The sequence below is a fragment of the Phalacrocorax aristotelis genome, chromosome 6 (genome assembly GCF_949628215.1).
Source record: "Phalacrocorax aristotelis chromosome 6, bGulAri2.1, whole genome shotgun sequence".
In the NCBI taxonomy this organism is placed as follows: Eukaryota; Metazoa; Chordata; class Aves; order Suliformes; family Phalacrocoracidae; genus Phalacrocorax; species Phalacrocorax aristotelis.
The window spans coordinates 51,029,035-51,055,359 of NC_134281.1; the positions used below are offsets into that span (position 1 = coordinate 51,029,035).

At 56.7% G+C, this 26,325-nt stretch overlaps 1 protein-coding gene across 2 annotated transcripts in view; it reads right to left on the reverse strand.

Moving 5' to 3' along the window:
- The window catches only part of IPO13 (importin 13), a 32,148-nt gene that overhangs the window by 2,465 nt on the left and 3,358 nt on the right, over positions 1-26,325 (reverse strand). For both annotated transcript variants that reach the window (XM_075097833.1, XM_075097832.1), the window contains exons 2-15: positions 19,283-20,019; positions 13,558-13,698; positions 13,248-13,389; positions 12,039-12,205; positions 11,563-11,683; positions 11,109-11,256; positions 10,761-10,942; positions 9,857-9,883; positions 8,976-9,110; positions 8,611-8,754; positions 8,114-8,194; positions 7,399-7,536; positions 7,206-7,302; positions 5,272-5,324 (exon numbers count right to left, since the gene is read on the reverse strand). In XM_075097833.1, coding sequence (XP_074953934.1) covers positions 5,272-5,324; positions 7,206-7,302; positions 7,399-7,536; positions 8,114-8,194; positions 8,611-8,754; positions 8,976-9,110; positions 9,857-9,883; positions 10,761-10,942; positions 11,109-11,256; positions 11,563-11,683; positions 12,039-12,205; positions 13,248-13,389; positions 13,558-13,698; positions 19,283-20,019 — 2,313 coding nt within the window. The remainder of the gene's footprint in view (positions 1-5,271; positions 5,325-7,205; positions 7,303-7,398; positions 7,537-8,113; positions 8,195-8,610; positions 8,755-8,975; positions 9,111-9,856; positions 9,884-10,760; positions 10,943-11,108; positions 11,257-11,562; positions 11,684-12,038; positions 12,206-13,247; positions 13,390-13,557; positions 13,699-19,282; positions 20,020-26,325) is intronic.

A 26,325-nucleotide genomic window follows, 5' to 3' on the forward strand; every position in this document is an offset into this window, starting at 1 on the left:
CTGGGGATGAAACCAGGGACAGCTTTCAGCCAGCAGCACCCAGGACTCATGGCCATCTACCCACAGCCATGGTCTCTACTTGGAGCAAAACAGACTTACGTCCCACCCTTCCTTCCATAGGGAAAGCCCGCAGCCATCTGCCCGGTGCAGAGAACATATGCTGGAGACTGAAGCCAAATAGCAGGTTTCAGGGTTACCCCATCTCCTTTCTGAGACTGTATCAGACACTGCAAGAGAGGACCTGGGTTGGGTCCTTCTGGGTGGAGGGGCCACAATCACAGGGACCTGCTTCCCTGCTAGTTACAAGCAGAGACTGTTACGGGGGCGATCAGGGACTACGTTATACATGTGCATGTATATACAGATTGTGTGCACCATCCCTCCTGACACACTAGCACCAACATCGGAAGGCGAGCTAGCGGACAGGCAATGGTTTAGAAACACATCCACTCCTCACGGCTGCTGTCATCTAGTTGTCTCCATACCAGAAAATGCTTGCAAGACACATTGCAATTTTCACCATGGAGGACTACCCCCGCTGCCCCAGCCCTGGTCTGGGCTCCAGAGCAGTCACCACAAGCCTCTCCCCAACAGCATGCTATGTGAGGGCAGCTGGCTCCCATGACCCCACCCAAGCTGCAGGTTCCTCTGCCTGCCTGGCCAAGGGGCTGGTTTTAACCCATGTCCTGCATGCTGCAAGACTGTTCAGCTGCCACAAGGGTCTTCCAGCATGTTCAGGTTGCCACCTACCTGCATGATGCTTCTCCCAGCCAAACCTGACCCATGGCAGCCCTCAGGCTCTCCTGCAGGCTTGCTGCAGCACCTGCTCCTCACTCTGTCAGTGCCATGGGGGGAAGTATGCCCTGGTAGAGGGAGGGCTCTGTCCTGTAGGGTATCTCCACCAAGCAAGCACAGAGTGCAAGCTCAACCTGGGCACATGTGCACATGGCTAATGTAGACAGAGATGCTTTTTACCCCCACGAGATGGGGCCCTGTGGAGCTTCTCCCATTAGCAAGAGGCACCAGGTAGGTCCAGCTGTTCTTTCCCAGTACCAGGAACCCTGCTCCAGCTCTGGTGCCTCTTACTGCCAGCCTGTCCTGCCCGCCTCCTGCCAGAACAGCTCTGCTCACATGTTCTGGGATAGGGACAGGTCTTTAAATGCTTTCAAATATCCTCCCACATCCTCTGCTGCAGCAGCCACTGCAGAGGTAGGCACTGGCTCTCTGGCAAGGGCTGTCCTGCAAGCTGGCACAGAAAAGACGGCAGGTTCTTCTCCACAGCAGCTGGGAGAACCCCAGACAGGTCTTGAGAGCTGGCTCCTCTTCTGTACCTGGCTCTTCAGAGGCAGGCAGGCACGGAGGGGACACTGAAACCCCACTCCTTCAACAGACAGGAGACAGTGGGGGTGCTGCATGGCCAGTTTCTGCAGCACTCCAGAGCACACAGCTCAAACCCTTGTGTCCAACGCCACCACCTCTTCCCCGACCACACACCTGGTAGAGCAGAGCCTCCAGCTTTGGAAAGGGCATGTAAGCTTGGCCAGGCACCAGGGCCAGGGAGGAGCAGTCAGCCCCTGCCTGCCAGGGAGAAGGGACGCCGAGCCCATGTCCTCCATGGGGCTCTATGACCCCAGCTGCAGCAGGCAAGGTGGAGAGCTTAAGGACTGCTATGTCCAGCCTGGACCATCCCAAGAAGGGAGGGAGGTAGGGGATGGCAGTGGCTGGGCCATCACAGGTCAGTCCTGCATCTTCTGCCAGGCAAGGCACTGCTTGCCCTGAGCTCCTGGTCAGCAAAGGTCACTGCAGTGCTCCCAAGGTCCATGCTGGCATGGAGCCCTGCCAGGGTGGGTGGATATGCCTGCGACTGCTGGTGGGGAGGCAGGCTGGAGAGCCCCAAAACCTTACCTGCAACCAGGAGCACACACATTAGTGATACCTGCCAGCCAGGGAGCAGGCGAGAGCTGCCAAACACCAGAACCTCCTGCCTGGATTTGCAGACACAGACCTGGGCGCAAGCCCTGGCCACTGCAGCTGTGCGTCCTGGGCACTGAGCCCTGCAGGCCTCCAGGCAGGCTGCTCACCTCGGGCACAGCGGCAACGCTCTACACCGTTCCCAGCACACAGTGAAGGCAGGAGGAGAGCGGCTGAGGACAGACCTCACTGCAAAGGGTGCCAGTACCACTCCGTTCAGCCTTACAGCAGACTGGTTATTTTATACTTAGCTTTGAGTAGTAACAATAACTCCAAGGTCTTGGGCATCTGTAAGACATTTGTTTTAAGCCAGCACGCTCTCATGCTCAGCCAGCCATTGTCAAGGGTGGATTGCCAATTAACATGGTGGCAAAACAATCGGCCGCACCAACTGGGCAGTCCCATGGGCTGCAACTAAGCCCAAATATACTGCAAAGTCAGCTGAGATCCTGTCACACAGAGAGACGGCTCCCTGTGAGCTGGTGACAGAGGGCTGATGTGCAGGTATCAGGAGGAAGGAGCTTCTTCTGAGTTATCAGAAGGTAGGAGAGTACTGGGTGGCAGAGGGAGAGAACGAAAACACTGCCTGCAAGGAGGAACCAAACAAATTTGAAACAGGGAAGATGATATTTCCGCCAAGGTGATCAACCACGGGAGCAGAGGGTCAGGGAAGTGGGAAAGTATCCACCTTGACACGCTCTTGAGTCCAAACTTGCTGCTGCTCTGGAAGATGCATTACCTCACCAAGGGCTTCGGAGGCTGGGCAGGTTGGGATGAAAACAGAGCCCCTGACACATGAAAATCAGATCTGAAGAGATCTGCAGTTCTCTCAGACTTTAATCCTTGGATCTACAAATGCTCAGCAGCATCACTACAGAGCATAGTCCTCTGGAATAGGAGAGGCTGGACCCACCTCTGCCGTCAAACAGGTCTTGAAGTCCTGAGACCAAGAAGCCAAGCAGGGAATGGCAAGGTTTCAAAGCATCCTGCCAGATCATCAGTCGGAGAAGAGGGGCAGGCCAAGGAAGAGGAAGAACCCTTGAAACAAGTCCTACATGTGAAGAGGGAGGATGGGGATGGAATCCATTGGTCTCTGTGGGGTTGCTGGAATAAAAAGCCCAGGAAAACATCAAGTCTTGAGTGGCTGTGGTCAGCAGTGGGCTGGCAGCACATCAGGCACCTTGCAGTGATCCGTGATGGAGCAGCCATGGAGGTAGGAGCCTCTGAGCTGCTCCTGTAACAGGACTTCCAAAGGATGTGGGCTGTCTGGAGACTGACATACCAGGGACCAGGTTGGCTGCCAGCACACTGCCCCAGCACTGCCTGCAGATCCTGTCCATGAGGGCAGCATGCAACCGCTTCCCAGCAGCCAGGATGGGTGGTGTTTCCTCTGACAGCTCATGCCATGGAAGTGCAGCACAGTTGCACTTCTCTCCAAGACAGCACAAATGTGCCGTGTCCAGACACAGAGAAGGACCCCAAACCACAGAGAAACTCAGCACTTCCCAAAGAAATAACAAATAGCCTTGGAAGTCTCTCAGGGTCACCTAACCCCCTGCCTCCCCAGCTGGATCACATCTACTTGCCCTCTAGGAGCAACGGGCTTCTTGAGTCCTTTCAAGCCCTCCAAGCAACAGCAGCTCCCTGAGTGACCTTCCAGTGCTTCCCTGTGCTGTTAGAAAGATCTCCTACTGCCTAACCTGGATCCTTTTCCATTACTTCCTCCTGTGACTGTTTGTTTCACCCGAGGAGAACAGAAAAAGGGTTTTTACTCACGACTGGGACATTATCTTTTACACACCCCACGACTCACACAGCTCCTCAGGCTCCCATCAGCCGTTCCTCCTCACCATGTGTACAAGGTGGTCACCTTCCCAGATGCTTTTCTCTGTTCTCTCTGGTCTGTATCTACAGAAATGTTGTGCCCCAAACTGGGCTCAGAGCTCAAGTGGAGGTCCTGCCAGCGCTGAGTGGCTGGGGGGAACACCTCCACGAACTTCATGCACAAACCCCATTCATCAATTCTCCCGTCACATTAAAAACCCTTGTTAAAAAGTCACAGGTTCTAAAACTGGCATCAGCAAAAGCTGTGAATGCTTTCTGAAAACCTTGATTACATTACGTCTTTCAAAAGGAAAAGCAGGGAAGAAAACACTGCGATACACCTTGTGAGATGCAATGGATCTCAGTGGGATTATGGTGTCAAGTGAAACGTGTGAGGTGCAGTCCCCTCACCCACTCCATCCCACAAGAGCCACACAAGGGCCAAGTTGCCATCGAAGGGGGCTGACAGCTTAGCTTCCAGACATGCCAGACACCCTTTCCAGGCTGCCAGCAAGGGCAGGACAGCCACAGCTCTGGCAGCTGCCTGCGCAGGTGCTCCTGCATACCCACGGGGCCAGCATGCATGGTCAGAGGTCTTGTTATTACAGAAATGAAGTAAAAAGCGACTTTGCTGGCCCCTCCTTGCCACCGACCCACCCTCTGGGTAGGTACTAGGGGATGTATCTCCAACAGGGGCAGTGATTGCATCGAGGACATCATGGCTTCTCCCTCAAGGGCCATGGTGGGCTGAGGAGCTCCTGCTGCTCCCAACAGGTGCATATACACACAGAGCATAGCACCGGCCCTGCCGGCCTACTACCAGAGGTGACACTAGTGCCAGCCCCACGAGCCAGCCTGCGGCCACCACCACGCTGACGCAAACCGTCCCTGTGTGCCACTGAGCCGGTGGTGCAGGAGCACTCCCAGGCTGCAGGAGCAGGAGCTGCTGCCACCTCAAGGGGCTGCCTGGGCAGGAGGCAGCGTGGCACCCTGGCAGGTCCAAACGCCATCACAAGCACTTTGCTCAGAGCCAAACCCCAGCAGCTGCCTGCTACTGCAGGCAGGGGCTTCCTCCCACCGGCCCTGGGGCAAGGCAGCCAGCTCAGCCCATCCCCCCTCCAGAGGACCCATCGCAGGGCACGTAAACGAGTCGGAAAACATCCACTTAATGCTCTAATTTGTCACCCTAGGGTGACTGCAGCAGCAGCCCCAAGCGCCCCACGCCAGCTTCAGCAAGGCGAGGGGGTGGCAGCTGGAGGCTGCCCTGCAGAGGAGGGCACTGCCCTGGGGATGGTGCAAACCCAGAACTAAAGGAGAATGTTTTGTTTTCAACTTCCACGGAAACAGATGGAGAAACTCGATATTCAACTAAAAGGAAAAAAACGTTGTCAACAGAAAGCTAAAAATAGGTTTAAATTGAATTAAAAGGAGAAAGAGAGAGAACAGAAAGTGAATGAATAAGAAACTAAAACACACCTGTGCCAGGAGTTGCATAAATGAATCAACAATATCAGGATGATCCCTGGGCCCTAAAATATAATAAAGATGTAACTTAAGAGAAAAATCATACAAACAGCAACTCAACATCATATAGTTATGTGATACAGAAAGAATTTACAAGTGAAAACAGGAGTGTAAGGGAGGAGGGGTGTGTGGGGAAGGGGATGGGCAACATGAGCAGCTTGAAGCAAGTTAAAGAAACAAAACATACAAAAAATCATGAAACTTGGAGAACCCAAGAACAGAAAGAAACCGCAAAGGAAAGGGTCTGAAGCCCCAGGGTCTCCAGCTAGCACCTGGGTGCTACAGAGCCAAGGAGGAGATCTTCGTGTCCTTGGGGAGGAAGAGGAGGAGGAGGAGGAGCAGGGGCTAGCTGGGCACCATCTCCACAAGGAGAATTAGAGCTTTTGCACTGTGGGGACTGAGCGGGTGTCTTCAGAGCACCGTTTGGTCCTGGAAGGTAACTGCAAGTGAACGACAACACCTCAGCAAACGCTTGACAGGCCCGGCCGAGCTCAGGCGTGCACATGCTTGTCACCAGCATCAGCTGCTCAGGAGCCCCTGGCACAGTTGCCCTCCCACCCCATTCCCAGATGCTCTCCGAGATCCTGAGTCCAGGACCCTCCTGGAGGTCTCCTCCAGCATCCTCCTGGGAGAGAGCAGCTCAGTTCCCAAAGATCTCCATGCCAGCACCACTCACCCTACCTTGGCATCTGACTCTGTGCACAGACACGTCTCAGCCCCTGCGGGGTCAGGCATCCCCCCCGGCTCCTGCTGCCCGTGGGCTCAGCAGAAGGGGCTTGCCCTGCTCAGGGCTCGCTGCCCACCAGAGGGGACCCACGGGGTGGGTGGGAGCACAGTCCTGGGCACACAACGAGCTGGACGGCTCCTTGCCTGAGCAAAGCTCACATCCAAGTGTTGGCACAGCTTGGGCTCTGTTCCCTCCCCTCTCCTCCTGCAGACATGCCTGCTGCTGCCTGGAGGCATTGCTGCCTCTCCAGGTGCCGAGCCAAGAGGGTTTCAGCATACACGCATCCACACGCCACTGGCAGAAGCAGGGACTTGATATCCAGTAAGCCTGGCTCGCTTGCCACTGACCCCAGCGACACCTCAGCGCAGCGGGATTTGCTCGGACCGTGGCATGATGATGAAGCAGGGGTCCTCACGCCTCCCCCACCTCTCTAGGGAGCTCTGAGCCTTGTACTGGGGGGAGGCATCACCCTACCCAGCACCCGGCTGTGAGCAAAGGACAAGAGCCCTTAGGGACTGTAAAAAGAGCTGCTGAAGGACCAGAGCCAGCAGCCCCAAGGTACATTTGTCCCCATCACGGGACAAGTCACCGAGAGGCTGAGGGGAGCCATGGGAGGGCCTGTCCTAACCCCATTCGTTTTTTGTAGTGCAGGTAGCGAGCCAAAGAGGGGCCCCTGCCCTGCGGGAGGATGCCAGCATCCTCAGCATCACAGCAGTGACTCAGTGGCCAGCAGTGACTCTGAAAAGGTCCCTTCCCAGATATTCACACACACATCCTCCTGCTCAAGTGAGGGCTTGATTCCTGGCCACTCTGAGCACCACTGGCCCCGGGAGGAGCCCGGGTTCTCCTAGGGAGCACAGCCTCCCTGCCAAACAGGACTGGAGCTCCTGCTTGACCCTTGCAGCGTGCTACACCCAGCCCTGCTGCAAAAGTGGGGCAGTCACAGCAGTCCAGAGTCTCAGCCGGGGGTTTTCTGCTTCTGCTGCCCTGCAGGGAAGGTACCCACCTTCCAGGGGGTGGGATGAATCCAAGAAACAGAGATGGCCCCATTAGCTTAGCTAGGAGTGAAAACAGCCATTCCTGGTAAGACGCCTCCAGACTCCATGCATGCAACAGCCTGACAACAGCCCCAGCACGAAGAAGGGTTAATCCCACGTACCTTGCTGGAAGAGGGTCAGCGTGACTGAGGTAACGAGCAAGAAGAGGGCCTTGATGGGAGGGAAGTGGGCAGGCTCATGGACAAAGATGTGAACCAGCTGCAAGAGAGAGAAAATGACTGAAGCTGCTGCTGGCCCTGCGTGCCCCAGCCTCCTCAGGGAGCGGCAGCCCCAGCCCCGAGCGCAGCTCCATACCTGCCGGGTGAGGTCGATGGCAGAGGCCTGGGGGATGGTGCTGTACATCTGGCCCAGCATCTCGCACAGCTGAGGCACCATGGGGGCAAAATCATCCAGGAGCGTCTTCACGGACTTCTCAAAGATGGCACAGACGGACTGCAGGAGAAGAGCAACCACATGAGCAATGGGTGACTGGAGATCTTTCCTGGGGGAGTAGGGCTTGACAGACAGGTCCCAAGGGAGGGAAGAGCTGGCAATGGGGACAGGACCAGCCAGGCAGAGGACTCAAGACTTGTTCTGGTACTGGTGCTCTGCCTCGCAGCACAGGACGCACCCAGAGACTGGGAACACCCTCCCCACTGCAGCAGGAAGGCTCCCTGAGGCACAGGGGAGAGTGGCTGGTGGGACGCTGCACCTGGGCATTTCTGAAGAGAGCAAACTGGAGAAATACCAGATGATACAGGTCCAGGTCAGAGTAGAGCTATCCCCTTAGGAAACATGGAAGTCTCCCACCTCTCATCTCGCTTATGGCAAGGCCTTTGTAACTGGACAAGAGCAGAGCTGATGGGGGCACGAGACAGACAAGAATGGCCGGACACTGCTGGTGACACCAAGCAGCACTGGTTCAGGCAACCCAGCAAGACAACCCTCTTACAGGACATCACCCAGGGTCTGTCCTTTGCTGTTAAGAACAGGCAAAGCTGCAGGCAGTACACAGGAGGAACCTGGTTACCTCCACCACCTGGGCATCATTCAGCCACTTGCTGAGAACCTTCTGTATGAGCTGGAAGACTTGCTGCAGAACCACCACCACCTGTAAGGAATGAGAGGGACTGAAGAAAATTGACCACCACGGCACCAGGGAGGGAAGAGTCAAGACTAAGCAGAGCCTGCACTCAAACCTTCGGGCACCACAGCCTCCTCCACCCTCCAAAGCTGGGCAGATTTCTTCCCTGCTGAAGCAGCCTGGCACAGCTCAGAGCTGGCAGGCAGTGCCCGGACTGTCCTCCAGAGCAGTGTGCAGCCAACAGGGATCCTGTAGGTCACCTCTGCTCACCTCAGGAGCGGTGGGATGAGCTGAAGGACTTGTTTTAGCTGGAATGCACCAGCACTACCCTTTTCATGGTATACGCTGCATTCCCCATTAACCCCCCTCTCCTGGCACCAGCAGTGAATAGCAAGGCTTTGGCCAGGCTGTGGCAAAGAGCATCAAGCTATTGCTGTACTCACTGGGTTGGGTCCTTGCTGCACTGGTAGTTTCTTGACCTCGGTGCTTTCATGGTCATCATCGTGGTGACTGATGTCTAGGGTGGTGAACAAGTTGGAGAGCAGGCCCAGGATGTGGATGATGGCCAGCTTGTTGGAGGGATTTGGCTGCCAGGGGAAATAAAGCCAAAGTGTGACATAGACCACACTGCTCATAGTTGTGCCTGTGGGATGCTGAGGAAGCAGGACTGTAGAGGCAAAGTGCCAAAGAGGTGTTCCCTGCACTCTCTTAAGCCTACGTTCAAGAGCACTGCTTCAAGATGGCAGCCCCAGGGCTACAGCCGGTGGGAGAAACCAATTCTGGATGGAGGTAGCATGAGGACACTCACCGTTTCGTCAGCCAGCTTTTCCAGCTGCTGGATATAGGGGGTGATCAGGGAGTGCAGGTTCTTCAGGATCTCCTCCACTTGCAGTGCAGAGAGCAGGAAACCAAGAGCCTGCATTAGCCACATGCACTGGCTCGTCTGGGACAGAGAGTAGACACAAAGGGGCAGGTCACTGCCCAGCCTGCAGCTCTACCGCACACATGCTAGCTAAGACAGCTTCCAGAGGCCCAGCCAGCAAAGTCAGGACCCGGGTGTGCTCCAGCTCCTGAGCTGCTCTATCTGGGTCACTCCAGGTACACCTCACTGCAGGAGAGGGGAGCAGCTCCCTACCAGCATGGCAGAACCCAGGGAACAGGCGCTCTGCAACCAGCACACCTGGCCTCTTCCCAGCAACCCGCCAAGGAAAGACAAGTTGGTGCCCAGAGATCTCCACGCTGGCCCCACTCACCCTACATCAGCACACCATCCTTTGCACCGACCTGTCTCAGCCCCTGTGGGGTCAAGCGTCCCACCCCATCCTGGTCACAGGCACAGCCTGGGCTCTGTCCCCACACTTAATCTTTGTCCTCTTGAAGACATGGCTGCCATCTCGGCATCCTTGGGCTTGGAGGGACTGGGAAATGCCAGAGGCAAGTCTCCCTGGGAGCTTCCCTCTCTATGGGGACATACCACCCCCAGCACAACCCCAGCCCATGTGCGGTGGGAGCCTGGCAGTACAGCGACAGGCAGCCAGCAGGTACTCCTGGATCTGCACATGACAGCTGCAGCACTGAGCTCTCCTCCAGGGACAGCCCAGCTCACGATGGCACCCCTCATGTCTTCAGCTGACCATGACTAATGGGGGCAACCAGAACCAGCCAGAGGTGCAAGCCAGCCCCTCTTACCTTGTGAATCTGCTTCATCAACACCTCCTGCCAAAGGGAAGGGGAGAGAGAAAGAGGAGGGTGAGTGCTGCAGAAAGCCCCTTCCCTTCCAGGAGGCAGGACTGATGCTGGAGTCCAAGACAACTGGCACCAGTGTGGGCACAGAAAAGCAGCACACAGTGCCACACCGCCTTCCCACAACCCGCCGCAGGCAGTGAACAAAATCTTCATCCCCTAGAGTAAGCTCTTCCCCCAGCCAGCCCCCTCAGCCACCCAGTGAGGAGAGCCCCTGCCTCAGACAGGCTCTGCAGCAGGATGGCTTGAGGAGCCAACCTCAGCCAGGGCTTCCTTACCTCAAGGATGGTGTCACCCAGACTCTAAGAGCAGAGGCTCACACCCTCCACTGGCCCCTCTCTGCTTTCGTGCACACCCCAGCCCTTCTAGTGCCTCAGGACCCCGAGTCCCATCTGTTCCAAATCTTGAGAACCAAGAAAGACCATGGGACAACCTGCCCCAGCATTGCAGGGACCAGCTCAGCCTCTATGGAGAGGCTTGAACACCAGGATACCCCCCAAGACACTCAGCAGCAGCGCCAGCTGCCTGGCGGGTGCCGAGCTGGCAGGATACCGTTCCCAACAAGGCAAACAAACCCCTGGGGAAAGCACGGATGCCCAAATGCATCCCCAGTGGACCCCTTGGCAGTCGTGTCTGCCACTGCCTGCCATTTCTGCACTCATAGGAGGAACAGGGCCTGCCACCTGGGTCTACTGGCCTAGGAACAGGATGGACAACAAGTCCCCCACACCAAGCAAGATGCCTTGAGCTGCTGCTTTGCACCCCATTGCCCTGATTGATGCGAAGGAAGGGGTTTGCACAGAGCCCATCCCAGCTCAGCGCTGCACATCCATCTGCATCCAGCTCTTACCTGTGACACCGCAACGATGTTGGCAGCATAGGGCGGCAGGTCGTACTTGCACTCCCGACAGATCTTCTTCAGGGTGGAGACGCTAGAGATGGAGAGCTCAGGGTTGCCCAAAGCTTGGAGCACCAGCGGCAGCACGTTGTTGATCATGACGGGGTGATCAGCCAGCCACTCTGACAGGGCCCCTGCACACACAGATGGGATCAGACCGCGGGACTCCGCCACGGGCTCTTTGCTCCCGGTGTCCCAGGATGCTCAGCTTTGCTTCTTGCTGCTGTTATTACTAGGCAGGAGCAGTCTCAGAGGGGCACCCCCTCCCCAGCCCAGCCTGCACACGAGCAAAGGTCTCACCAATAGTGAACATGACAGTGTCGGCAAGCTGCACGTTGCTGATGCTGATCCGGGGAATGAGGCCAATCAGCCCTGGCACCACATCGGAGTAGTTCACGTCAATGGTCTCGGCGATGGACTGGAAGCCATACAGCAAGGCTTCTGTGTGCTGCCAGGATGGGAAAGGCACTGTCAGAGCCACAAACTGACCCCGATGCCCACCCCAGCCCCAGGCTCTAGCTCAGACCACCCCGCCACAGCCAAGGAGGCTGGTCTCTGGACAGTGCTAAGGACAGGGAGGCAGAAGACCACCTGTTCCTCCTCCCAGCAGAACCCAGAGAGCCCGCACGCGTGCTGGCAAGGTGGTCATGCTCCTTGCCACTATCATGTCCCTTTAGTCTCAACACCCTGTGGTGAGGATAAGTTCCCGAGGGGCTGGTAGCCATCAGCCTGGTGCCCGGGTCCCCTCACTCACCTGCCACGTGGATGGCTGCTCTGTGTTGGTCAGGAGACGTCCCAGTTTGTCATAGAGGCTGCTCAGGAGCTCAGCACCCAGCATCTCATACACATACATCAGCGTGTCAGAGATGTCCACCCTACAGAGAACATGGAGGGTCTTCAAATGCTGTCCCCATCCCCTGCAGAGCACTCCACATGTGGACACACTACTTGCCCTCCCACTGCCAGGCGGGACACATGTGCTGCCTGCACAAGGACACTGCCCCAGCCCAAGGCAGAGTCCTCCCAAGGCTTCCTAGGCAGGGCAGCTGGTGCCATGCCAAAACCCCAGCTCATTTCTATACCACCACCACAGTCAAAATAGCTCTTGGTGGAAGTAAGCTCCTCCATGTCCCTCCTTGGGTGTCCTCATGGTGCTCAGGCTCCAGGGAGACAGGATGCTGCCTCCATCCGTGCCTGCCTAATGAGCAAACCCAAACATCCCAACTGTACCTGTATATCCGAAACTGCTCCTTCTCATCTGAAGACCAGAAGCCATACTCCTCGTCGGAGGGGAACTGGGCTTTGTGCAGTAGTACATCCACCAGCTGGAAGTAGACAGGCCTGTAAACCTGCTGGTACACTGCCTGCTTGTCCGGCTCGAAGGAGAGGATGTCGTCCTGGTGCCAGGAGGAGGAATACATCAGGTGTTGCAGGGGAAAGAAAATGGAGCCAGCACGCCTGCTGCATGGGGGGCTCAGGGGCATCTCCCAGGGCTGATGGGACCTGTCACACCTCAGAAGGTGCATTTCCAGCTCCCCAAGGTCCACCTGATGCTGATCCCTTCTGCATCGGCAACGTTATCTGGAGCCAAGGTGCCAGAAGCCCCAGCAGCCAGGTGGACACTTGGCCATTTGAGGACAGCGTGGTTACAGTGGGGTGGCACTGCCCTGCCTCAGGAGCACGCCTGCATGAGGAGCACGCCTGCCTCAACCCCCCATGAAGCAGGCTGGAATGGGTGCCTGGGGAGCACAGTGCTCTCCTGCCTGAACCTGTATCCTCAGACCCATCCACAGCCCAGCCCTGCACAGCAGAGGAGTTGCCAGCACGGTACCAACATCGCCCCCCTCCCTGCCCACGCTCAGCCACGCCGCATCAGATTGCGGAGGAATGGAGCTGGAGGAATGAACAGGGGCTAAAAATAGAGCACAATGTGGAAGGGCTGCTCTGTTGGTGCAGGGAACGCTGGCCCTGGGAGACGGACCCCACACCGGGAAGCCCCTAGCAGCCCCCAGCCCCCTCTTTCCTCCTCTGAGAGACCACAGCCACCAGCCTGTCAGCAGGGTCTAGCCTGCAGTAAGCCGGCAGGCGCTCTCCTCTCTGCCTGCAGCTGGTGCAGCTGCGTAGCAAGGAGCTAAACAACCAAGTCTGCTGCTGGAGAAAAAAAATTAGCATGAAGTTTTAATGAGTTATGCTAATGAGGCCCTTAAAGGCTTGCTCAGACTTCCAAGGAAGACCGGGGGTGGAAAAAGCAAGCCATGGGGCCAGCATTTCTGAGTGATGTGCCCTGCGGTGGCTGCGAGCACAGGGCGAGGAGCAAGGGCATCGCAAGTCCTTGGGGACCAAACGCAGCCATGCCAGACCCCAGTCCTCGTACACCAGTGCCTCTGGCCCTTCCTAGAGCACAGGATCAGGGCAGGCTGCCCCATGATGGCCACTGACCTGCAGCGTGTACCAGAAGGTGAGCGTCAAGGAGCTGGTGGTTTCATTGACGGGGTAGTGCCCAGGGATGCCAGTGCAGAACATGATCATGTTGACCAGGGCCAGGAAGCTCTGCCAGTGCTCCACTTGGTCCAGGAGGGCCCTGGGGAGCAGACAGCATGGTCAGGGGGGTACCACTGCTGTAAGCCTGGCTCCTACGCCCTGACACACATCACAGTGTGCAGGACAGGCCCTGGATGAAGCAGCATGTGGGGAACAGCAGGCTGCTCCAAGCCCATTCCATCTCCTGGGGAGTGTCCCCAGCACTCACCGGGAGTGGTTCTCTCCCAAGGCCACAGCAATGCGGCAGATCCCGTGTGACGTCTCCATGTCCCCACTCTGGACTGCCTGGCGCAGCTGCTCTTGGAGCCCCAGCACAGGGGGGATGAGCTTCAGGAGGGTGTTCACATACCTGCAAGCACAGCCTGAATCAGTGCTAGGCATTGACTCACTGGCACTGGCTGCCATGGCATCCACCTCTCCTGATGCTATCCCAGGGCTCCTGCCCAGCTTTCCCTACTAGAAGGCTGCTTTATGTAACAGGACGCATCTAGGAGCCTCTGCCACTTACAGGGACTCCTCCCAGCCTGTGGCACTGGGACGAAGGCTGAAGCCCTGAGTGCTCCCGCAGCAGAGCCTCTGCAAGCGAAGGGAAGGGACGAGTCAGCAGCCATCAGCTCTGTGCAAGTCCCACATTGTACCACCGTGTGGGCATCTGCCTCTGTCTGCCCAAACCGGCTGGCAGGGATGCCAGCACCCCCTGACCAGCACTAACTTGTCACTGCCATGACCAGCTCTGGGTGAGCTGCACCTGCATGCGGCAGTGTCGGTGATGGGGAGCAGGAGAAGGGCAGCAAGTGCAGACCTGCGGGCTCTTTTCGCCATGCTTGCAGCCTGTGCTTCTATGCTCTGCATGAGGGCAGCCAGAGCTGCTGGTGGGAAGCCGCACAACCCTCCAGCACAGGCACATCTGTATTGTGCTCTCTGGCTGGGATGAAGTGAGCAGCCACCCTCAGGGACTCCTACTCAGAGAGGATACTGGCCCCATGGCATTCTCCCTGGTCCCCCACCCTCCCAGGCTGCTGCAGCCCTGTGCGGCAGAGCTCTCCCACATCACATCATCCACATCAGCCTCCCCTCCGCGCCGCTGCCTAGAAGTGATGGTAACCACGGCAACGAGAAGGAGGCAGCCAAGGTGAAACGCAGCCCAGGGCCCCCGGAGAGAGGCCATGCCGGAGGCTGATAAGCAGCCTGCCATTTCTCTGCCCGCCGAGGCATGTTATCTGGAGCTGCAGCTATTCTGTGTACTCCCTGCCTGCCCCACCACACGCAGGTGCAGGGTCAAGGATGCTCAGAGCAGGAGGCACATGTGATACCAGCTCTCCTGTGCCCGCCACAGGGAAGAAATGTGAGTGCTTACACTAGGACAGCTGCACGTCCACGTAGGAGCAGCACAGCTGCCCAGCACACCAGCAGCTCTTGCTATGGCTGATGTAGAAGCAAACAAAGCCATTGGTGCCACCAGCACAGGGAGAGAGCTGCACTGGTGGTGGCAGCTTCTAGGTCTGGGTTGGTGGAAGAAGACAGATGGAAGAGGGAGTCTCCACCTTGGCATCCCTCCTGTGTGCTGTGTGCTGCTGGGGGTCACCCCCCGCCTTGTCCCTCTCCCCCAGAGGAAATCACACTGCAAAGGGGACAGATATTTGTGTGTAAACCATTTCAAGGTTCTGATGCCCCATAAGTGATGCCCGTGGCAGTGTGGGAGCACTGTGGTAATGGAGAATTGGGGGATTCACCAGCTTCTCTCCCAGGAAACCGATGCTGCAGTCAGGGTCAGCCCAAGGGAGCTGACAAAAAGGCACAGGGGACCTTCCAATGCTCCAGCGTAGGGCAAAGCCACCCTTCCCCTGCAGCACTGGGTTCGCACTACCCTAGAGATGTTTTCACAATCTTAGGAGTCTATGACAAGGATCCTGCTTCTGCCTGTTACCTTGAAATACTCACAATGCAGATGCTTAGACCTGAGCTAGTCCTCTGGACTCCCTGCGCAGCCAACAGAGAGAACCACCTGGATTTGCTTCCATGCTGCAACTCATTCCATGTTAGTGAACACTTCTAGAAAAGGTTGGGTGAACCATGTCTCCTGAGCACCACCTTGCTCTGCTCACTGCCTACGCGGATGTAAGGGCAACTCGGACACAAGGGTCCGCAGCGAGGAGGGAGACTCCTACTCCAGGCGAGTTGTTTTAACCAGTCACCCAAGAGCCATGGCCAAGCCAGCCAGAGCCAGGCTCCTCTCCTCTGTGCCCAGCCAGCATGGAGCCCTAGGCAACCCCACCTGGTCAGGGCTGCTCCCCAGCCCCGAGCGACCAGCTGGCACCACAGCCCTCACTGGGTGCAGAGCTTGCCCCAGGAGGCACACACCATGTCTGCCAGCCCTGCTGCCAGGCACTGCCTCTCACCCCAGGCACCCCAGTGCCAGGCAGGGGAGGACAAGACCATCCCAGCCCAGGTGAGCCTCTGGCCACCCAGCTGAGGAGCCCATCTCCGGCAGCCAATGACTGCGAATGCCCGTGAAAGAGTCTATGAATGTGGCAGCCATATGGTGATGCTTCCCCATGCGTTTGCTTCCAGGAGTTTGTTAGCCTTCCTAAGCAAGATTTGCTATCTTGGTATTTAGCAGCTGAGCAACTTTTTCTTCTGTGAGTTTGTCCAGTCCCTTCTCAAAGCCCAGTGAACTACAGCATCCATGGGACCAGCACCTCCTTCTGCACTTCCCATAACCCTCCCCAAACAACACCATGGCACAGGGGACAACCTGCAGCGGGGACATATGGGCAACTCACATGGGACAATCTCTTCCTTCCTGATCCGAGATCTGAGCCATGTCTTGATGAGAAAAGCCAATGCATTAAAAATCTGTTTCTAATGAAGCTCTTGGAAAACTTCTAGTGAAATTCCTCTTCAGGGATTCAGCACCAGGTGCCAGTACCAGGAAGGGATAGGCTGGACACCATGCAATCCCACCTGGACACCTGCAATCCCTCCAGCTCCATCACTGCAGCAACACCCTGTTGCTTTCAAAGGGGCAGCTCAGTGTCTGATGCCCACGCTCCATAACTCCTACCATGGGCACATACCACGCTGAGGTCCCTCTCCCTGCCCTGACACTACCCACCAGGCTGCAGGAATGTGGCCAAGTGCTGCATGCCAGCTCTCCCCCTGCAGCACGTGCCACCGAGCTCTCTGACCCACTTAGCTGGGGAATAATCCTCAAACGAGATGGAAAATCCAGCCCAAGCCTCTGCTGCAAAGAAGATGCAACAGTATCTCCGTTCCTGCCCTCCTGTCACTCAGGAGCTTCCCACCACCCCCAAAAGCAGAGGTGTGTGGAGAGCCAAGTCTCTGAGGTTTCTTCTCAGGGTTGCTGTACACTAACAGAGGAGGGGTGTCCAGACTCCAGCAATGCCAGGACACCCCCTCCTCTGGGTGAAAAGGTCTCACACCCTCCTGGCAAGTAAGGAGATCAAATGCTTTGCACCTATGAATCTCTGCTGCATCACCTCTAGTAACACCTTGGAGGCAGGAAAGCCACCTGCTGCTGCTCACAGGCAGGGAAATTGAAGCTGCTGGCACAAGCAACTTACCAAGGGTGATCCTTGCCCATGAGGTCCCACCTGCCCTTCTCCACCTGGACATGGGTGGCAGCCAGCTACTCCCGGGGTGAGGAGCTGCTGCATGAGGGATGTCTTGCAAGATGGTGCTCCCCTGGGAAGATGACCCACAGGCTACCTAAACCCAGCGGCAGAAGCCAAGCTCATGAGCCATCGAGCCTCCTGCTGATGGTAGAAGCACACCTGCATGATCGCCTCCACAGCAATGTCAGTGAAGCTGGCTGGGAGGGGGCAAGGAGGGAAGGCACAGGGTCCATAACACCCAGGGGAATCTGTAGGAAAGCGAGGAGCCCTGAGATCTACCCTGTCATGGAGCAATGCCCTACAAAGCTTTGAGAGGACCACGTCGGCAGCCCAGCACCGAGGCCAAGGACAGCAGGGAGCCAGGCCCCTACGGAAACAAAGGGGAGAGACCACAGAGGAAAAGAGTGGCTGAAAAGCTGCAGGGTTCTCCCAGACTGTCGAGAAAAGAGACAAGAAAGGTCGGGAGACTCCCTGAGGGCTTGGGGAAGAGTTGAATCTGCTGTGGCTGAGCAACAAAGCCGGAGGGGCGGGACAGCCAGCACCAGGGGAAGCGGGAGGAGGGATGCGGGATGGAGGACACAAGGAACAAAGGGGAAGAAGAGGGAGCCCACCGGGGCTGGGAAGTTGTGGCTCTGTGAGCTACCCTGCTCCTAAAGCTACCCCGGATCTCAGCACTGAGCACAGTCCAGCTCCCCCCGGAGCAGCTGACACCACACGCTGCCTGGCAGGGCGGCCCCATAACAATGCCACTGCTGTCCCCGCACCCCGGGAGCAGGGGCTGCGCCAGGCTCGCACACACTGGGCAGCCTTTCAGGCCAGCTGCCGGCCCCATCCTGGCCACTGCCCGCACGCCTAAGGGCGATCATGCCTCCAAGGATAAGGATGGAGCAAGTGCTGGTGATGCTGTAAGAGAACCACCAGTGTGGCAGGACCGAACAGGATCAGAAACTGCATGGCAGGGTCAGCATGGGAGCAGAGAGGAAACTCTGCTGTCAGCCATGCTTCTCACTAAAACTCACATTGAAAGCTCAATGCAAAACTTAGGCTTTTAATGCAACTGAAGAGCAGCACTGCAGGGCCAGGCTCCTGCACACAGGTGGGGAATCACAGCCAAGGGACTTCTGAGACTCAAGGGAAATGGAAAGGAATAAGGCAGTGAGTCCAACATTTCAGAACTGCAAGTCACCTTCTCTCACCCCTTTTTCTGTACCAATCCTGCTGCAAGGGTTTGGGCTGGCCCACAGCCTTTGCCGAGTACAAGGAAAAGCTGCTTGTGGTCATCTTCTGAATGCTAGCAAATGAGGCAACCCCTCCCCACACCTGGCAGCACATCAAAATCCTGACAGGTCCCTTTGCACACCAGGACTTCCAGTCTCCAGATGCAACCCCCATGTAATCGCGGAGGGCAGCCCCAGGCTGCGCTTGAGCCAGGGACTGTGCTAGCTGCCCCTGCCCTGAAACCAAAGGGAGGACCAGGGCTCAGAACCGCAGCAGCAGCAGCATCTGCACCGCCGCAGAGGGTCGGAGCCTACATGATCTGCAGCAATGCACAGGGATGCACAGCAGCAGCAGCTCAGCCCAGCCTTCAAGGAAACCTTCCTCTTTGGGGGAAGGTTGCTAAGCAGCCAGGAGGGGATGTGGCCATGGGAATGGGAGGAGGTGTACTTTCCCTTCTGTGGGCATCGGTCCCAAGACCTGACAGCAGCTCGGACAACGTGGCCAAGCAGACGAACTTGGAGCCCCACAGCGCACCCCTGGCAGGACCTGCCCCAGTCCCAGCTCCCAGCCCAGCTGCACCACGGCCACAAAGGACGAGTCCTTGGCTGGCACAAGCTGCTGGAGCCAGGAGAAGGGAGAAGACTGACAGGTCTGGTTTTATTATCTCTGCATCAAATCATCTCCTTGGCTGGACAAGCAGCACAAGGCAGAGGAGGGTCTCTCAACTCCCCCTGACCAGAGCCGGGCAGCTGCTCCCTGGTCGGGCATTGCAGGGTCTGACATGAGGAACCAAAGGGGAGCATCCTCCTCTGCTTGAGAGGAGGAGGGTGGAGATGGGCTGTGGCTGCCCAAGACTACATGGTCCCCACAAGTCAACCATGGTGCAAAACCTTCCAAGACCAACCACGTGAAACCAGGAACCTCTGGCTGCTTTTAACATCTCCCACTTCCAAAACCTGTCATCATCACCTCCAGGCCGACGGCAGTTAGAAAAAAGCCTGAGGTTTTACCTCCCCAGCCAATTCCCCCATCGATGCCCAGGAGCACCAGCCTGCAGCGCATGGGAGAGGCTGTCCTTACCTCTGGGCATCAGGCTGGGAAATAGCATTGACAACAGCCTCCACTGCTGTGTCGAAGAGCTCCGGGTCCTGCAGAGAGGTGAAAGCTGCCTGGATCAGGTTCTCGCAGTCCATCAGCGGGATCTCCAGCTGCACCCAGCTGGAGAAGCACTTCAACACCTTCTGCTTGATGAAACCCGGGGAGTCCTGCTGCTGCAGCAGCTGCTCCAGCAAAGGGAAGACGGAGCCGCACTCCTGTGCCAGGACGCTGCGTACCTGGCCCTTGCGGTACTGTGGCAGGCGGCTGGTCTGAAACTCCTCGGGCAGCACTGTCAGCAGCTCCAGCAGTGCCAGGCACCGCGCTCGCCCGTCCACGTTGGAGTCCTCCGCCTGGAACATGCGCACCATGTCTGCCACGGCGCAGGGCCAAGCCTCTGGCATCATGCTGAGGGCCAGGGAGGCCAGCGCCACGCACAGCCGGGTCAGCACGATCTTGGAGCCGCTGGCAAAGCGGGTGATGTGGGTGAAGAGCTGTGACTTGAGGCTCTCGTACTGGTCGGCTGGGATGTCGTTCCAATAACGGGAGATTTTAATGTGGAGAGCGCTGGCACCAAAGTACTGTATCTCAGGCACCTTGTCCATGTTGAGAAGCAGCCAGCTGAAGTGCCATGCCTGGGGGGACACCTGCGCCTGCATCAGCCATTTCTGAGCCAAGTTCTTGTTCTCAATGTTTGGGTCGTAATACAGCTGATGGAGAGCCTGGAAGAGAGAGGGAAGCATCCTAGAGCAGCCAAGGAGCACAGCCATGGCTGGTCCCGCCAGGGTAAGGCTCACCGGCACAGAGCCCAGCACCCGGGCTGCCCGCCAGCTGCTGCCCTGCAAAGCCAGCCACCCTCCCCACGTCAGCCTGCTTTAGCTGGCCTTCCTCCTTGGGCTCTCAGCAAAACAAGAGTGATCTGGTGGCAGGCAAGGACCTGCAAAGCATTCTTCCCCTCCTCCTCTCATGCAGCACTCTGGAAATTTCTTTTCCTTAGTCATCTCCCATCTTCACCTTCACTCATCTCCCATCTTCACCTTCACTCATCTCCCATCTTCACCTTCACTCATCTCCCATCTTCACCTTCACTCATGCTGAACACGCCTGCCTCCCTGCTGATGCACTGTCACTGGGGTGGGTGCAGGACCCCTCTGCAGTGCAAGAGCAGTAAGAGACATGGCACACCAGCACTCTGCCTTACACCTGCACGTGCTCCCAGAAAGGTGCCATGGGTGCACCGGCTCTCAGAAAGCATGTGTGGCCCAAAGCTTATGTCCAGCAGCCCAAGGCATGTAAGACCTGCTGCAGATACCTCTGTCTGTCAGGTTGTACAGAGCCCTGAAACCCTACAATCACTAAACTCAGGGATTAATCCCTCCACAGAGTCCCTGTGAAGTATTCCCAGGCCCACTGAGTTACAGCTGGGCCAGGAGAGCTGGCATCTAACCCTGCCTCTGCCACCACCTCCTGTGACAGTCCAGGGCTGCTTGATCCATCTTCCCCGTACGGAGAAGGACATCACTTACCTGCCTCGACAGCTTGGGGAGATGTAGTTACTGCTTTGCAGAGCTCAGATCCGCAGGAAAAGCCTCACACAGGCTGCAAGGCTTTATTTGCAGAGGAATATTATACAGTTCTTAAGGGCAACATAATTAGTTATTCTGAGTGGGTGCAAGTGGTAACCAGTGATGCCCTCACACATGGAGGGGGACAGAACTACCCTTCGCCTGAACTCCCTCTTCCAACAACGAGGTTTTCTGCCTGGCACAGCGTGTTTCATTTCAAATTGCTGACCGCATATGGCAGAAGCAAGGAAAAGCAATGGTATTTGTCAGGCTAAGGGGCACCTGTTGCGCCCCACCATCAAATCGGAGGATGATTCCAGCAGGTGCAGAGGATTTTTTGTGTCCCCAGGTCTCAAATATCATCATCCTCCTTCCCCCTAAAAAGCTCTATGAAATCCCTGTGCAACTCTTGTGCCCAGGAGAGGATTTTAAGCATGCAGAGCTGGCAGCCTCGGACACAGGAACAAGCCTCCCAAGCAAGCACTTGTGCCTCCCACTGCTTCCCAGCACAAGAGCAAAGAGCAGGACAAAATGGCAGTAACCTTACAGAACGGGCATTGCTTGGGCCATCATTTGAAACGCCTCTGTTCAAGACTGTTTGGCAGGGAGAAAACAAGGATAACCTCTTTGTGAAAAAGAAAGAGGTTATGAAGTACGTCGTAGGAGACAGAGCTAGCCAACACGGGCTGCAGAGGGACAGGCATCTGTCCCACTAAAAGATGTATCCTGACACAGAAAAGGTTAACCCGAGATAAGCAGGACACAGGGAGACAGAAATCTGTCCCGACAGAGTGGCCAAGGGGAGCCCACGAGTTAGCAGCAGCTACCTGAAACCATGCCCTATCCTCAGTTATCTTGGACTCTCGCCCAAAGCATCCCCTCAGCGGCTGGGGCAGAGGTAAGCACTGTCATCCCCTCCCATCAAAGCAACAATTCACTACTGAGCAGTAGCTGCAGATGTGCTAAAAGCTCAACCACTCCTGGGGTAGGAACCTGGCTCCTACCCCTGCTCTTTCACTGCAGACTGAGTCATCCTCCAGCAGCAGGGCTGGAGCTGGAGCTCCCAACTATCTCCTCCATTACCAGCTCAGTCTCATTTGCTCTCAACAGAACTTGCTGCTTATTTTCTTTCCAAAAGAAATCTCACTTGAAATTCCCAGAGTTACTGACAGCCCACTCTTCTTCCCCGCTCACTGGGCATCCCGAGAAGGTGCAAAGGCTGGCAGCAGTTCCCCTGGCCTGCTCCCTAGCCCAAGACCTCTCCCCTCCTCCTATCAGCCTCCCCGTTTACACTCCCACACATTCCCTAATTAATTGATTTCTTCTATTTTGAATAGTCCTCCTGCTAACACTTAGAAAATTGGGGGGTGTGTGTGTGTGTGTGTAATATCCCTATGCATCATATATTACGAGGCACAAGCTGTATCCATGCCCTCTAATCCAGCACAAGGTTTGTAAAGCACAGACCACACCACGTGTGGAGGACAGACCTGGCTTCCAGCACTGGGTTTCCAACCCACAAGCTCCCCAGCCACTCACCTCTGCTGCTTCATGGTCTCACAGTGGGGAGCTGTGCAGAGAAAGTACGGCACCGCACACGCTGTGGGCACACCAAAGGGAGCCCCAGGGTGATGTGTGCACAGGGTGAGTCTTACACAGCGCCATGGGCGACAGGGAACGTCGCAGGGCAGCAGACTGGGGGCTGGCATACACAGCCTGCACGCTGGGAAGCAGCTGTGGGCTCATCCTCCCGCCTGGCTGAGGCTGCCGGCACTGCTGGCGAAGACCTGATCCTGCCACCGCCTCCAAGCAAGCAGACCGCAGTGCTTTCATGGGATCACCCAACTGAAGGGAGAGGAGCAAGCAACCAGGCAGAGCCCAGCACAAGGCTGAGGAATGAGCATCCTGCACACAGCCCCTGCGTGAGCATCCTGTGTGCAGCCCCAGCAGCAGAGATTCTGGTGCTGTCTAAGCCAAAAAAATGGCTGCTGCATCATAATGATGGCAAAGAGGGAGCATTATCATAGATGCTCCCCTCAACACTCATGATGGGAAGATGCCACTACCACTGCATTAGAGGAATGGTGAGCAACCAGGTTGTGAGACCCCTCCCCAGGCAGGGTAAGCTTTCTAGCCACACAGATGGCTTTCCCACCACCACCCCAGCACCCTGCCTGCACCCCTCATGCTCCGTCCACCCTGCAACACTGCCCGCTGTCACCTGTGAGCTCTTCGGAGAGGCATCCATTGCCCAGCAACACCACCCCATGGCCCTGCTCCTCCTGCAGGGGAGGTTTCCAGCAGAGTCCCCCAGGGAACACACGCTGGAGCCTCCACTGCTCAGCACCTTGGGGAGAGAGGGTGAGCGGCGAGATGGCAAAGTCTAGTAACTACACTGCTCTTCAGAGGATGGAAACAAAGCTGATGCTGAAGAGTCACACTGCAAGCTGTTGGAAGTCAGAAGAATATTCTAGAAAAACACAGCTGCTGGCTTTCTCACCCCACTTCCCGGAGCAATCTGCCCAGGAGGTGACCTGCTGTGGCAGCTCCTGGCTGGAGCACGGCTGTTCCTGCCTATGTGCAGGATGCCAGGTAGAGAGGCAAGGCAGCACGTGCCCCAGTGCTGCTGACAGTGCATCCCATCTGGCACTCTACACAACGCGGGAGAGCTTTCCAGAGGACCTCCAAGGTTGTGCATCAATACTGGAACCATCCTATCCCAGCTCAAAGCAGCAGATGAAGCCCCTGGGAGAAGACTACGCTCTTTCCCTAGCCTACCATACACAGGAGGCTGCAAGGCACCGTGCCCTGCAGAAGGGTACCTGAATGCCTGGCGTGCTCATCCCCAGCAAGGAAAGGCACTGTCCTCGTCCCAGAGGCAGGCACCGCAACAGCGCTGTTGGACTTTGACAGCACCGTGCTGGCCAGCACTCTCAGGCCCATCAAGAAGCACAGGAGATGATATGGAGAACTTATTAGCGCCAGGAGGGAGAAGCAAAAGGCATGAAATCAGGCAGTGACATCTAACAGGGAGGCTTTGTGCATTCCGATTTGAACGGGTGGCTGCCACCAGACCTGCCTCCTCCACAATTAGACCTGTAACGTGAGATCTGGTAAACAGCCTGGCTGTCAGCTATGCCCTTTGGCCAGGGAAGGAGCTTTCTCCAGCGTCAGCTCTGCTTGGTTGAAAATAATTCAAGCTTGTTATGATGGCTATTCCCTGCTCTAAAAAGCTGTAGCCAAAGTCTCAGATAGGCTCTAGATACTGGAGTGGTATCAACTGCTCAAGAGAGCCAGAAGTAAGCTGCCTCGGGGCAGGGGAGCTTGCCCAAAAAGCCCAGGTCAGAGGTTCCACGCTTGTCACTTTGGACAGTGGGAGGGGGACCAGTCCAAGGAGAGTTATTGCCAAGCAAAGGCACCTGATCTTAGCTCATAGTCTGGTATCATGAGGGAAAAGAAGCTGCTACAAGCCCAGCATCTCCCAGCCCTCACCCCTCAGAGCAGGGAGCCCAGAGCCAGCAGGCTGTCTCCCAGACTACACTGCATAAATCCAATAACACAGGGTCCCCAGCAGAGAGGTGTTGTGTCCGTGTCATTTGTGGGATGACAAGAGGAGGCCCAGACATGCGGCTCCAGCCCCACAGAGCTGAAGCACGCTGCCTGCCATTCCTGTGGGGCTCCACGGGGAGATGGGTCCCCTCCAGGGTCCAGTCTGCTTGAGCTAATGGAGGTAACAGTGGCTACAGCTCTAAGGTCTGCAACCCAGCAGGGAAAACAGCAAACTGCAAAACGTATTCCTGTTCTGCTCCTTGCCCTGTGCTCACAGCTGTGGATGCTGGGGTCAACAGCGGCCACAGCCCCTCGGCAGCCACCAGCCTTCTTCCAGCAGGACCCCCTGGGATGGCTCCCGCTGCACTCTCTCGCTGTCCTTTCTAGCTGAACGCACTCACAGCACCAGTGCTCCAGGCCTGCGACAGCACAGCCATTACCACAGCTCTGCCGAGCGAAGGGAGCGTCATCCCTGCCTCCCCCCGCCCTGCGCAGCAGCCATCCTCCCTGTCCTCCCCCTGACACAGCGGGGCAAGCTGAGCAGCCAGCAGCCCCGGGAAGGTGGCAGCCTGCCGAAGTGCCAAGGATAGCAAATGGATGCAAAATAAAGTCATGCATATGCTGCCAGGCGTGCTGCTTCTGCTCAAGGCACCCACACTTTGCCAGCAGCCCCAAAGAACAGGGTTTTTTCCCACTCCTAATAAGCAGTGCTGCCACTTCGCACCCCTCTCTGAGCCCAGCTTGCCCACCAAGTCCATGGCTGTCTGGAAGGGGCTGCAGCCCAGACATGGCTCGACAGCCTCAGCATCCCTCCTGCTGCTTCACGACCAGCAGCCCTTTGCAGAGAACAGCATTGTCCCCAGCAGAGACAGGGCCTGTAGGACACACATGCTCTCAGCGGTGGTGGCTGGGGGCACAAGCAAAGGGTGCACAGAACCGGAGAGGGACCCTGGGAGCACAGAGCCCAGGAAAAGTTGCAAGCGTGACCCGAACACCTCTGCCCTCCATCTTGTGTTTCTGCCCATCACTTTGGTGAACAAGTCTGCAAGCATTTTGAGAAGAATTCCCATTGGCACCCAGGTGCCAATATCACCCATTCCTGCTCCGTAAGACATTGGAGCTGAGATGAGGCTCCAGTGATGGTCTTTGTAGGGCAAAGCCAAGCCCTGGCAAACACAAGGTGCTGCCCTCTCATCCCATCACCACCACTCCACAGGAAGGAGCAAGGTGTGTTCAGCCAAGGCTGGCTCTGGGTGGAAGCTGCTTTTGCAGTGAAGATCTCCTTAAATGTTAAAGAAGGTGACTCCTCACTTTCCTCAGTTTTCCAAGAATCTCCTCTCCTGAGGCTCCTAACTTACCATGCCCAGCACAGTTGCCACATCTCACGTACGCAAGCTCCCTGTAAGGAAGAAGTGGCCAGGCCTCTGCCAGTGGTGCACCAGACAGGGGATGCCATTCCCCCATCCTGATGGATCCATAATTCTCTTGATCAGGTTTCCAAAGACAGGCAATAACCTTTTTCTGAAGAAAGCAGAGGCACTTGGGTTTCTCCTCCCCATCCTCCCGGGTGGAAGGCAGCCCCGGCAGCTGCCACATCCCCGAGGCTCAGCATCTCCAAGGAGCAGTGATCAAAGCCACCCCTCTCCCATCATGGCAGGCTCCGGATGTCAGCTCCATGACACCCCGCCTACCCATCCTGCCGGTAGGACTCTGTGCATTCATCAGGCATCTCCAGAGAGGCACAAGGCAATCTGGAAGGCCCAGAGATGCCAGACCATTAATGTGCCAGGGAAAAGATGTCAGTGAATATCACAAACACCCCAGAGGATGAGAGGCAGGCCAAGGGAGGAAAGACCTGGAAGGAATCAGACAAAAAAGGAGGGCAAGACCAGGCGCTTGGGAATTTCACGGAGG